The sequence below is a fragment of the Muscardinus avellanarius genome (assembly GCF_963383645.1).
Source record: "Muscardinus avellanarius genome assembly, chromosome: 1".
NCBI classification, from domain to species: Eukaryota; Metazoa; Chordata; class Mammalia; order Rodentia; family Gliridae; genus Muscardinus; species Muscardinus avellanarius.
The window spans coordinates 76789806-76801859 of NC_137786.1; the positions used below are offsets into that span (position 1 = coordinate 76789806).

The following is a 12054-nucleotide window of genomic DNA, read 5'->3' on the forward strand; positions in this document are numbered from 1 at the left end:
ATTCGAAGCCAGCCTCAGCTACTTAGTGGGGCTCTCAGCAAATTAGTGAGACCCTGTTTCCAAATAAAGTATAAAAATAGCTCTGGGAGTGTAACCCAGAGATAGAAAAGCCGCTGGGTTCCACCCTCAGTAACACACACACACACACACACACACACACACACACACACACACACAAATAAAGCCTCATGTCTACGTAGGGTGACTGCAGTTTTCTTTGTACGTTAGGTTCCATAAGTGGGCAGAGAGGCTTTGGTTTCCAAGATGGTATTGATTTGTGGACAGCCTCAGCTACTCAGTGAGGCCCTCTGCAACTCAGTGAGACCCGGTTTCAAAATAAAGGATAAAAAATAGGGCAGGGGCTGTAGCTCAAAGGTTGAATGACCCTGGGTTACATCCCCAGACCCACCAAAAATAAATGAATGAATAAATAAATAAATAAAATAAAATAAAACTATAGTTTGAATTGGGCCTGGTGACACAGGAAGAAGAACCACAGGTTTGTGGCCAGCATCAGCTACTTAGTGAGGCTCTCAGAAACATAGTGAAACCCTGTTTCAAGATAAAGAATAAAAAATTAGGGCTGGGGGTGTAGCTTGGTGGAAGAATGCCTCTGGGTTAGTTGTGCAAAAACAAAAACAAAAACAAACAAAAAAACCCTATAGTTTGCTTTTAAAAACTAGAAAGCATTGAGTTTCTTCTTAAAAAATGGATTGCTTTTATTCATCTCATGGAGATATCAATTTACCATTTCACCTTTCCTTTTTTTTTTTTTTAACCCCTTGAAGAAGTTAGATTTTAGGAAAAGTTTTGGGCTCTTGTACCTGGATTCTTCCCTCTTAGGAAACAGCACTAGAAGTTTTCCTTTTTTGTCTGTATACCAGGGACAACCCCGAACCCCCCCTCCCTCAGTGATCTTGGGGCTACCAGCTGTATCTCTTCCCAGACTGCTCAATTTGCATACTGGCTTCAGCTTTTGACCGCTGCGCTACTCAAAGTCGCTGAATAGTTAGTGGTGAAAATATCCCCCCCCCCAAGATGAGGTATATTAAAAGGCAAATACAAAGATGATTGCTCTCTCTGAAGTGTAGAAAAAAATACCATATCTATCTATCATTAAGTATTCATTTATGTTCCTTGAAAAGAATTCATCATAATCTGTGGTGAACCTTTTTTATTATATATATTTAAAGTGGTCTACATTTGAACAAAACTACCAAATACATTTTTCAGAATTATTATAATTTATTTAGTTACTTATTATAGTTTATTTAGCTTTTGCTAATGTTCTAGATTCTTAACCAACCTCTTATCCTCACCACAAGCTTGTGAAATAGGAAATCATTAGCTTCATTTCACACAAGGAAATCAAGATCAGTGGGGTTAAGTAACTTGCCCAAAGTATTATATTTATTTATTGTTTAGAAACATTTTATTATGCCTCTAACACTTCAGGATGAATTTTACATGTCCGTTTTAATCAGAAAAGGTTATTTTTAGTTTATATTTTGATATTTAATTGACTTCTTTTCACAAAACTTCTGATGGAAACATAATTTTTAGAAAGATCACTCTATGTTTTCATAATTCTTTGGCATTTAAATGCATGTCTTTTTATTAAGACAAATGCCAAGTCAGGCACATTTTGGGGTGGGGTGATTTTATAGATAAATTAGAATTGGAAAAACAAAAAATTGTGTTTTTAATGTCAGTTTGCTGCTCTAGTTGAAGCACACATATTCATCAATAACATGCGCATGCACTGACTACAAAGTTTATATTGTTGTAAGCAGATATTTTAGCAGAATTTTCTTTTTAAAAATAAGGTATATATTCCCTTACACCGGGATGGAACAGATGGCCAGGCTACAGTCTATTGGAGTTTGAAGCCCTCTGGCTTTAATTCAAAAGCGGTGACCGTGGACGATTTAGGCCCCTTTAATGGCTCTGTAGTGTTTTTATCTGGGCAAAGTGACACAACAATCAACATTACTGTCAAAGGCGATGACATACCAGAAATGAATGAGACCGTGACACTTTCTCTGGACAGGTAAGAACCCACTTAGGTAATGCTAGGTAATATTTATATGTTTAGGTTCTCTTGAGTAATCTTGGGTTCTGTTTTAATTCTTTCTCCATATGAGGTTAAAAAATCAATCACATAGTATTAGGCAGGACTTCAGTCTTTTTGTTTCTTATTGATGGCTTCTGGTTTGACTATGAATATTACTATATATGTCAGAATGAGCATTTAACCCACTATTCATTGTAAGGAAGTGTTTCATAGAGAACTTTGGGAAAGTAGCAAATAAATTTGAAGCATAGCCAGTATGTCATATATTAAAGGAGTATAGGAGCCGGGTGTGGTGGCACACAGCTATACTGAACTTGGGAGGTGGGACAGGAGGATCATAGGTTCGCAGTCAGCCTCAGCAGTAGTGAGGCCTTGTTTCAGAATAAAAAGTAGAAGTGGGGATGGGGTTGGGTGTGGTTGTGCATGCTTGTAATCCCAGCATTTGGGAGGTTGAGAATGGAGGATCGCGATTCACCAACAGCCTCAAGTACTTAGCAAGGCCCTTTGCAATCCAATGAGACCCTGTTTCAAAATGAAGACTAAAAAATAGTGCTGGGGATGTAGTGTGGAGGTACAGTGCCTCTGGGTTCCATCCTTAGACCTCCAAAAAAAATAAGTGGGGATAGGGGTGTAGCTCAGAGGTTGAATGTCCCTGGGTTTAATCCCCAGTACCACACAAAACCAAAACAAAACAAGGAAGGAAGGAAAGAAAAGAAAGAAAAAAAAAATGAGTATAGGCAGCAACACTAAAATTGTTGGGTTAAGGAAACTGCTCTGTTGCCTTCACTTCCAATGAAGAAGATGATTAGGGCTTTGCTGAGTAGTGATTAAAATAAAGCATTAATCTTATCTTTATGCCTTTTTACATGTGTGTACGCGTGCTTGCATGTGTGCGTGTGTTTTCCTTTTCTTTTGTGGTACCAGGGATTGAACCTAGGGGCATTTTACCCCAGAGCTACCTTCCCAGTCCTATTTTTATTTTGAAACAAGTAGCTTAGATTGGCCTTGAACTTGTGATCCTCCTGTCTCTGCCTCCCAAGTACTTTTCATGGAATTTAAACAGTAAATATTACTTCCATGCTAGAGAATCACAAATTATATAAATTTGAGTGGTAATTTTTAGTCATAATAAGTTACTTAGCATTTTTGAGGTCACCTTCTCCTCCCCCCCCCCTTTTGATACTGGGGAATGAACCTATACTTCCAGCCCTATTTTGTTTTTATTTTGAAACAGGGTCATGCTTAGTTACTGAGGCTGGCCTTGAACCTTCAATCCTTTTGTCTCTCTCACCTTCCCAAGTACTAGAATTACAGGCTGTGCCACCATGCCCAGCTCAGAGAGCACCTTTTATTAAGAAAATATTCAATCTCAAAGAGAGTCTTTATCTTTTGGTTATTCAAAATATCCTTTCTAAAAATTACAAAAAATATTGTGTTTAAATGATACTAATACTTATTATCTACAAGTTTATCTTTTATAAGTCTATATTAACATTGTTGTAAATTAGGGAAGGTTACTGTGACTTGAAGACATTGCTATATTCATATTTAGAAAGAAAATTCACAGGTAAATTTGTACTATATTCTATACCATATTTTTACAGAAAATATTTTGTACTATATTCTTTAAGAATCAAGTAGTACAAGTTATATAATCCTTTTCCTTTGACATTTATATGTTTTATTATTAGTCCTTTGTAGGTTTTTTTTTTAAAGGTGTCCCGTCTAAACAACATTTTACTCATCTGATGAGTAGTTTTTGTTGTTGTTGTTGTTGTTGTTTTGGTGCTGGGGATTGAGTCCAGGAGCATTCCACCTTCAAGCTACATTTCCAGTCCTTCTCTTAATTTTTTTTCGAAATGGAGTCTTGCTAAGTTGCTGAGGCTGGCCTCAAACCTGTGTTCCTCCTATCTTAGCGTTTACAGTACTGAAATTACAGGTGTGCACCACCATACCTGGCTGAGTAGTTGTTTTTTAGTTGTATGTGAAGAAAAATATAGAATGTAGAGAGCAAATCTATTGAATGTTCATTTTGTTTGCTTTCAGAACCACATGAGGTTTATTTCCTTCCTTCTATAAAAAGTAAAACAAAACAACAAAACACCCCAAATGCATAAAACAAACACAATATGCACACATGCCCCTCCCCACACACTTTAAATGGCAAAGGCTTAATGTATTTTTTAAATTAAGTGTTTAAGGAAAGACATTTCATGTGATGAAAACAATCATAAAAAAACCCCGTGAAAATAGTTTTTTTCATCTAAGTCCTTTTTAAAAAATTGATTTAAACACATATCAAATTAGTGGTCAGTCTTGAAGAAAAGCAAAAAAATAAAAGAACAATGATTATAAACTAAATCCATAGAAACGTTGTTAGCTCAGTCAAGAAGTTTTGTTTACAATAAATGTTTTAAGAATCATTTAAATTATACCTCTGCAAATTCATATCAACTATTCTTTATATTTTAAAAGTCATTTTTGATTGTATGTAAATATTTGAAATTAATTCAATATAATTTTAAAGTTTTTTCTTTTACTTTTTTCTCTCTTCCATGGGTAAAAACAATACACCAGAAAGTACAAATGAAAGGGTAGAAAATTTCAGAAATTATCGATTCTTTTCAAATAGAGAAATGAATTGAAATATACATTAAAATGTTTCAATTTAATTATTAACTAGTATGTGAATATGAATAAAAAATACATTTAAATGTTCTCACATTTAAGTAAATGTGAGAGTAAAATCCATGATCTATTTTATTAAAATCTTCTAGTTTCACAAATTTTTAACAAAACTTAAGTGAAATAAGGCATGGATACTAGTAAGTGTGATTACAGTGAGTCATGGTTACAATGCTATGACAAAAATAATAAGTTCATTCAGTATAAAATTTTTTAATGTCAAATTCAAATCCAAAGTTTTTATATGTCAACTAAATGTACAGAAAAGTTGCCCTGATAGTAAACAATTTTTTCAATATCATACTATTTAAAAGTATTCTGTTTAATATTCTCTAACTCAGAAACAAGTTCATGATGCCATTTTGCCTCAGAATAATTTAAATTATGTACTACACAACTGTGTATTTATAAATGGTGTATTTGACTTCAAAAATTAAACCTAATATGTCCATTTTGATATGTGCTTTTCAAAGCTATTTGAAAAATGAAATACACTGAGAATTTGGAAGTGTTTAGATTTTCTAATATAAAGTTGTAATTAAAAGTTATCATGGTGTTTTATTGCTTCTTGAATATATTTTTGTGCAAGTAAAAAAATATAGGTTTCTCTGCTTGCATAGTTTTAATTTTTTGAGCTCAAAGAACTGGCTTTAGCTTTGAGGATGGAGGGTTTTGTTTTTTTTTTAAACTAATTAAAGTTACTAAGTAATTATATGTAGGTCTGAATCAAATTTGCTCAGCTGCTGTGGCTGTGAGCCTGGACTTGGCAGGCACAGCACCTTGGAGGCCGGGAAAGGAATGTCTTGAATGGGCCTTGGCATGCTAGCTGGCCATAGGGTCATCTTCCATAAGTGGGAACCGCTAAACCTCTCACTAGCATTTGTCAATAGCAAAGAACCCCATGTGCACAGTTCCCAGAAAGTGAAATTTACTAGCTCCTGGCAAAAAGGAAAGAAAGAAGAAAGAAAGGAAGAAAGGAAGAAAGAAAGAAAGAAAGAAAGAAAGAAAGAAAGAAAGAAAGAAAGAAAGAAAGAAAGAAAGAAAGGCAGGCTTTTTTCAGTTTTACTTTCCCCTGCGATTCTATGTTTCTATTAGAGAGATTTTGACAGATGATGCCTCTGCCTCCTTTCCCTCTCCTACAGTTCTTTCTGTATTGACAGGGTAGAAACGGAAAGATTTGTCGTGTACTTTGGGTGAGTATACAAAATAAATGCCTTGGTTTTGGTGATTCCACATTTTGTTTTGTTTGGATTGTTTTTGCACAAAGCTGCCGATTCTGCATGATCATAGGTCCTGAGTTGTCCACCTGGCTGTGCATGTTGTGTGTGTAGTTTCATTTTCAAATGACAGCAGAGGCTTATATGAAGCTTTGGGTTTTTTTTTTTTTTTGGAAAGGGTTCTAAAAATTTTAAATTATAAATGCATTTCAATTTTTTGATAAAACATTTGAGAATTGGTATTATCACGTATTTTGAAGAATTTAAATTTAACTTTTCATTTAGTTTACACATAACCTAGGGAACAATTATTGTGCTTTTACTTGTGAAAGCTCTTCCCCAATATCTTTTATGAATCTTGTCATTTATTTAGCAGAATTAACAATCAATAATCTTAGCTCTTCCGTTGCATTTCTGAGTGTATCTAAGCATTTTTTTTCTTCTTAGAATTTGCATTTTATATAAGGGTAGTATATTTTAAGAACGTGTTAAATTCATGTGTATTATGTTCAGAGTGGATTTTTCAGCTTTGTATTTTGATCCAGTTTTCTTGTCTCCTAGCTTACGGGGATGCAAGAAATTTTAATTTACAAAGATATTGATATAAATGAAATATGGAAAAATTTGCTTTGAAAATCATATGACTGCATAAGAAATATAATGCATACTCTATAATTTGGGCACTACTTCTGCTATTGCTATGATGCTAGGTATTGTTTTTCAGATTTCTAAAGCTAGGGATGGATGCTATTCATATTGCCCATTACATAGGAAGTAAGTTGTCCTTTTATATATTTCTACATATTAATTGCAGTTTCATTATGATTTTGATGATGGATCATGAATACTTTCTGGTTCAATAGAAAGTGACATTTGGAAAGGTTTAGAGCAGCTTGCATGACTGAGAATTCTTAAGAGCTTGCTGGCTTTTCAGCCCAAAGAACCTTGCAGTCTCTGATCATTCTAATTATACACAGCATAAAAACCAGAAATTTAGAAAAAAAATATATTTTTGAGAAACATTTAAGAATTGTTATAATGTGTCATGCATTTCAGATTCATTTTATTCCTTTTTTCTTATATGTCTTGCATTGTCCTTTATTAAGAGAAAGAAAATGTAGTCGATTTAAATTGAGAAGAAAAGAAAAAACAGAAGCTCTTCCTAAACACTAATCTTGAGTTTTTTTTAAACAGTGTGGCTTGTTATTGTCTTTGTAGTTACCTAACTCATGTGTACCTATAATTATTATAAGCTTACATAATATTATTTCAAAAGAAATTCAAGTGTCTGTTAACTTAGAACACATTTTTGTTTAAATATATTTTCTAACTACATGTCACAAATTGAATTTTTCTAAAACTGGAACAAAATCTATAAATTTTGATAATTTACATAATAAAATATAACTTTTGGTTACTGCATGCTTGGTATAACCAGGCAGTGTTTGTTTTGGTCAAAATAAAAAATAATAAAAAGCTGGGCGTAGTGGTGCATGCTTGTGACCCCAACATTCAGGAGGCTGAAATGGGAGGATGGCGGTTCATGGATAGCCTTAGATACTTAGTGAGGCTCTTTGCAACTCAGTGAGACCCTGTTTCAAATAAAGAATAAAAAATAGGGCTGGGGGTGTGGCTTGGAGATAGAACGCTCCTGGGTCCCATTCCCAGTTCCACACACACACTAAATAAATAAATAAATAAATAAATAAATATCCAATGAATTCAAAAGTAGATCTTTTATCAGTGTTATGAGTAAAACTGTTTTGGTATTAAATGACTTTAAATGTACATGATGCACATTAACAAACATATCAAAGTCAATCACTAAGCCAAACATGAAAAGGAGAGACAGGAGAATGAGAAGGGAATCGGGGAAGGGCTAGATAAGTGATGAGCACACGTATGCCTCTACCATCTTGTATCCCATTAAGATGTATGACTACAATGCACCAATAAAAAAATAGATACCAAAATATATGTATTGATTTGCTTTGATATTTAGTTCCTAATTATCTTTCTTTTCATTATCTGGAAGAGTTGTAAATATTGCCTTGGAAGCTTATAAAATTCAGAAGCAAGACTATAGGCAGTAGGTTTCATTTTCCTTCTGACTCCTCCAGGGTGGATATGGAAAATCAAGTGCTGAAGTCTGGATATATGAGCCGTGACCTAGTTATTTTGGAAAATGATGATCCTGGGGGAGTTTTTGAATTTTCTCCTACTTCCAGAGGACCCTATGTTGTAAAGGTAAGTATGGAAATTTACTCTGTGCTCAAAACCTCAGAAGAATGATCTAGAGGGATTTGTTGTTCTCTTATTAATTTTTTATTTTAAAGGAAGGAGAATCTGTAGAGCTGCACATTATTCGATCCAGGGGTGCCCTCGTGAAACAGTTTCTACACTACCAAGTAGAGCCCAGAGATAGCAATGAATTCTATGGAAACACAGGGGTGCTGGAATTTAAACCTGGAGAAAGGGAAATAGTGATCACCTTGCTAACAAGACTGGATGGCATACCAGAGGTATGGGAATTTATTTTTCCTTTCTGGTTTTGTGGAATGTTAATAGTATCTGGTATATTATGCACATAAAAATAAAAGACATAAGAAGGGATAAGAAATACTTGTATTTGGAAAATTTACAAAGAAACTTAAAAAGCAAAGTAAGATCGACTCAAATTAGAATGGTATAATTTTTCCCCACAAAAAAGAAATACCAAACAAACCAAACAATTTGAGTCTTTTCAGTGTGTGATCAGTTTTCATCTCCTTTTAGCTTTATGTTAAGCCTTACATTACGTGATCTGTATTAACTGAACTTTCAGTAGAGTGGTTTTGAACTGAAATTTTGATATAAAATTACTTTTTGGAGGAAATTAATTTGTTTTCTATTAGTGGACTCAGATACTGTTGCTTCATGTTTTTATTGCGATGCATAGGTAGCTTTTAGATTATTTTGTTTTCTTTATATTTTAAATACATTTATTGGTATTCAGTTATAGACTGATAGGAATATACATACACATAACACTTGGTGTGCGCCCCTCCAGATCCCACCCTCCTCCTCCCCTTCTTCGTACATATCCTTGAGATTGTTACTGGTCATTTCATATGCATACATAGCATTATTTGAACAATTACCTTCATTACATCTCCAGCCCCACTCTTCCCTCCCCTAGACCCTCCCATTGCTCCATCAGAGTCTCAACTCCTTTACCCGATGTCTCTTGTTTCTCAATTTCTCTCTAGCTTCCACATATGAGAGAAAACATACAACGACTCACTTTCTGAAACTGGCTTATCCTCTTTAGCATAATATTCCCAAGTTCCACTCGTTTTTCTACAATGGAAGACATAATTTTGTTCTTTATGGTTGAGTAAAATTCCATTGTGTGTATATACCACAGTTTTGTGATCCATTCATTTGTTGATGGACAACTAGTTTGGTTCCATAATTTCTTATTGGTTTAAATGACAAGGCCTTGACTTCTTCCCAGTTTAGAATAGATATCATTATCTTTTCCCTTTATGGATAGTACACCCATATATTCATTTTCTCTTAATTGATAGGAGAATGCCAAAAATGTTTTAAGAATAATATTAGCCCTTTTGTCTTTTCTGTGAGTTGTTTCTGAAAAGTTGAATATGTTAATATTCTTGAATATGTACATATTTTATCTACTGTTCCCCTGTGAACTTTATACTTTTCTGACTTGGGATGTTCAATGTAGTTGGATGAGCACTACTGGGTGATCCTCAGCAGCCATGGCGAAAGGGAAAGCAAGCTGGGGAGTGCTACAGTTGTCAACATAACCATTCTAAAAAATGATGATCCACATGGGATTATAGAATTTGTTTCTGATGGTCTGACTGTGACAATAAATGAAAGCAAAGGAGACAATATCCACCACGGTAATTTATTGTTTCTTATATTTTATTCCTATTTACTCAAGAGAGAATGAATCATTTTTTTCTAGTTATTTTCATTAGTAACCCATAATTCTCAGTCACTCATTATGCCTGAGACATTACATATACTGTGGAAGTTGATTTTTTTTAAAAATCATACTTTTAAACTTTAGGATTGTTATTTTTATTTCTTGTTTAGTATTGGAATGACCCTGCTGACTTTTGTTACCGTTTTGCTTTAGTTAACCATATGTAGTAAAAATCAAACATTCAGGAATGAGTCAAGTGGAACAGGGAAAACATGAAAGCTAGGAGTTACTGTTGGGGAACTACTACAATGGCAAGAAATGAGGAAAACGTTTGTTTGTTTGTTTGTTTATTTATTTAGCTGTATGGGGGTCGAGCCTAGGGCTTCATGCATGATAGGCTAGCCCTCCACCACTGATCTACTTTCCCAAACCTTTTAAAATTATATTTTAAGACAGCATCTCACTAAGTTGTCCTGGCTGGCCTCCAATTTATGATCCCCCCTGCCTCAGCCTTCCCAGAGGCTGGGATTCAGATGTGCACCATCATACCTGATGAGAATTTTTTATTTTTAAAGCAGTATCTGTCAGGGTATAGAGAAATCACTTTGAGTGTGTAAGTCAAGCTTCCTTTAATGTCTTCAGCAGATATCCTTACAGGACTTTATGAGAATTGTACCTGACTAATCACCAGCTGTTCCTAGGCTACATCCCAAACTATGAGCCAGGCTTGGTGGTACTTGGCCAGTCTCAGCAACTTAGCAAGACCTATTTCAAAATGAAAAAAGAAGATCTGAGAATGTAGCTTGGAAGTAGAATGCCCCTGGGTTTAATCAATCAATCAATCAATCAATCAATCAATATAAATTTAAAATGTTCCAAAATATATGAAAAAGATTGAGACTATTTTATTAATTGTATACCTAGAGAAGGAGGAATAGGCTAATACATGTTTACATAAACCTTGGAGGATGTGCTAAGCAAGTATAATTGGCTTTTATTAAAAAAGAGGCATTTTTATGTTTGTATTTGCGTGACTCCTTAACTTGTTTTGAAGTTCAGTATATATTCCTATGTATCATACATGTTTGTATTTTACAGCTGTTTATGGTGTAATAAGAAATCGAGGCAACTTTGGCAATGTTAGTGTATCATGGGTGGTTAGTCCAGACTTTACACAAGATGTGTTTCCCGTGCAAGGGATTATTTTCTTTGGAGACCAGCAATTTTCAAAAAATATCACTATTTACTCCCTTCCAGATGAGGTAAATATGGCATGTATAATTCCCGACTTTACTTATTATAGTTGCTTAATCACCATTTTTACTAAATTATTAAACATCTGTTGATAAAGTTTTGTGATGAAAGTATGTCATAAAGAGCTCGAGAATGACGGTGTCTGAATATAAGGGAAGAGGACTGTTATTTTTCAGGTTCCTCCAAAGGAATGTTTCCCTCTTAGAACTCACAGTGGTCAGTGACACTTCTGTGTCAAATATCATGCATGCACAGTTGGGGGAGAGGTTAGGCTTTGGTTTGTACCTGGGCTCTTCGAGGTGAGGCCATCCTCCCAGGATTCTATGCTAGTCTTTGAGAATTAGGACACTGGGCCACGGGGATCACAGATCCAACATGGTGTTTCATCTTATTGAGAAAGAACTTAGTAGTAATGGAGAATGAATCTCTCTCAGAGAGCAGCACTTAGAATAGCTTTGGAGGGCTGTTCCTTTCCCCTCAGGTCTGTCCCCAAGAGAGAAAATTCCAGTGTTTTCCGTTTCAAGGACAGGAGAGAACAAGTCCATATGAATGATGTGAAAGAGAGATAATGTCCACCTGGGGATTCAGCTGAGCTGAGAGATGTGGATGTCTCATCTTGTTAGAACATAAAAGAAAAGTCTTTGTGACTCGCTAATGTGAAAGCTCAGTAACTTGTAAGAGGCCGTAGAGGGCTTGTGAGTTTAGTGCTTATTTTGAATTCTATTCTAAATGTGTCAAAAGCTTATATTTCTTTTCCTCCTTTTTTTCTTATCTATAACACCTTTCTAATTTTCTTACAGAAAAATTATGACCTAGAGGTCATGTCTATTTTTATTTGTATAGGACAAAATATATTTCTATCATATTTTATATTAGTTAAAGTGGCT

General features: G+C 34.6%; 1 protein-coding gene across 1 annotated transcript in view; it reads left to right on the top strand.

The window, feature by feature from the left end:
* Positions 1-12054, top strand: part of ADGRV1 (adhesion G protein-coupled receptor V1) — a gene marked incomplete at both ends in the record, with an annotated part of 566633 nt that overhangs the window by 39976 nt on the left and 514603 nt on the right. Inside the window, 6 exons of the mRNA XM_080707128.1 lie at positions 1827-2050; positions 5920-5952; positions 8097-8223; positions 8313-8498; positions 9707-9887; positions 11012-11175. Of these exons, the coding sequence (XP_080563254.1) occupies positions 1827-2050; positions 5920-5952; positions 8097-8223; positions 8313-8498; positions 9707-9887; positions 11012-11175 (915 nt within the window). The remainder of the gene's footprint in view (positions 1-1826; positions 2051-5919; positions 5953-8096; positions 8224-8312; positions 8499-9706; positions 9888-11011; positions 11176-12054) is intronic.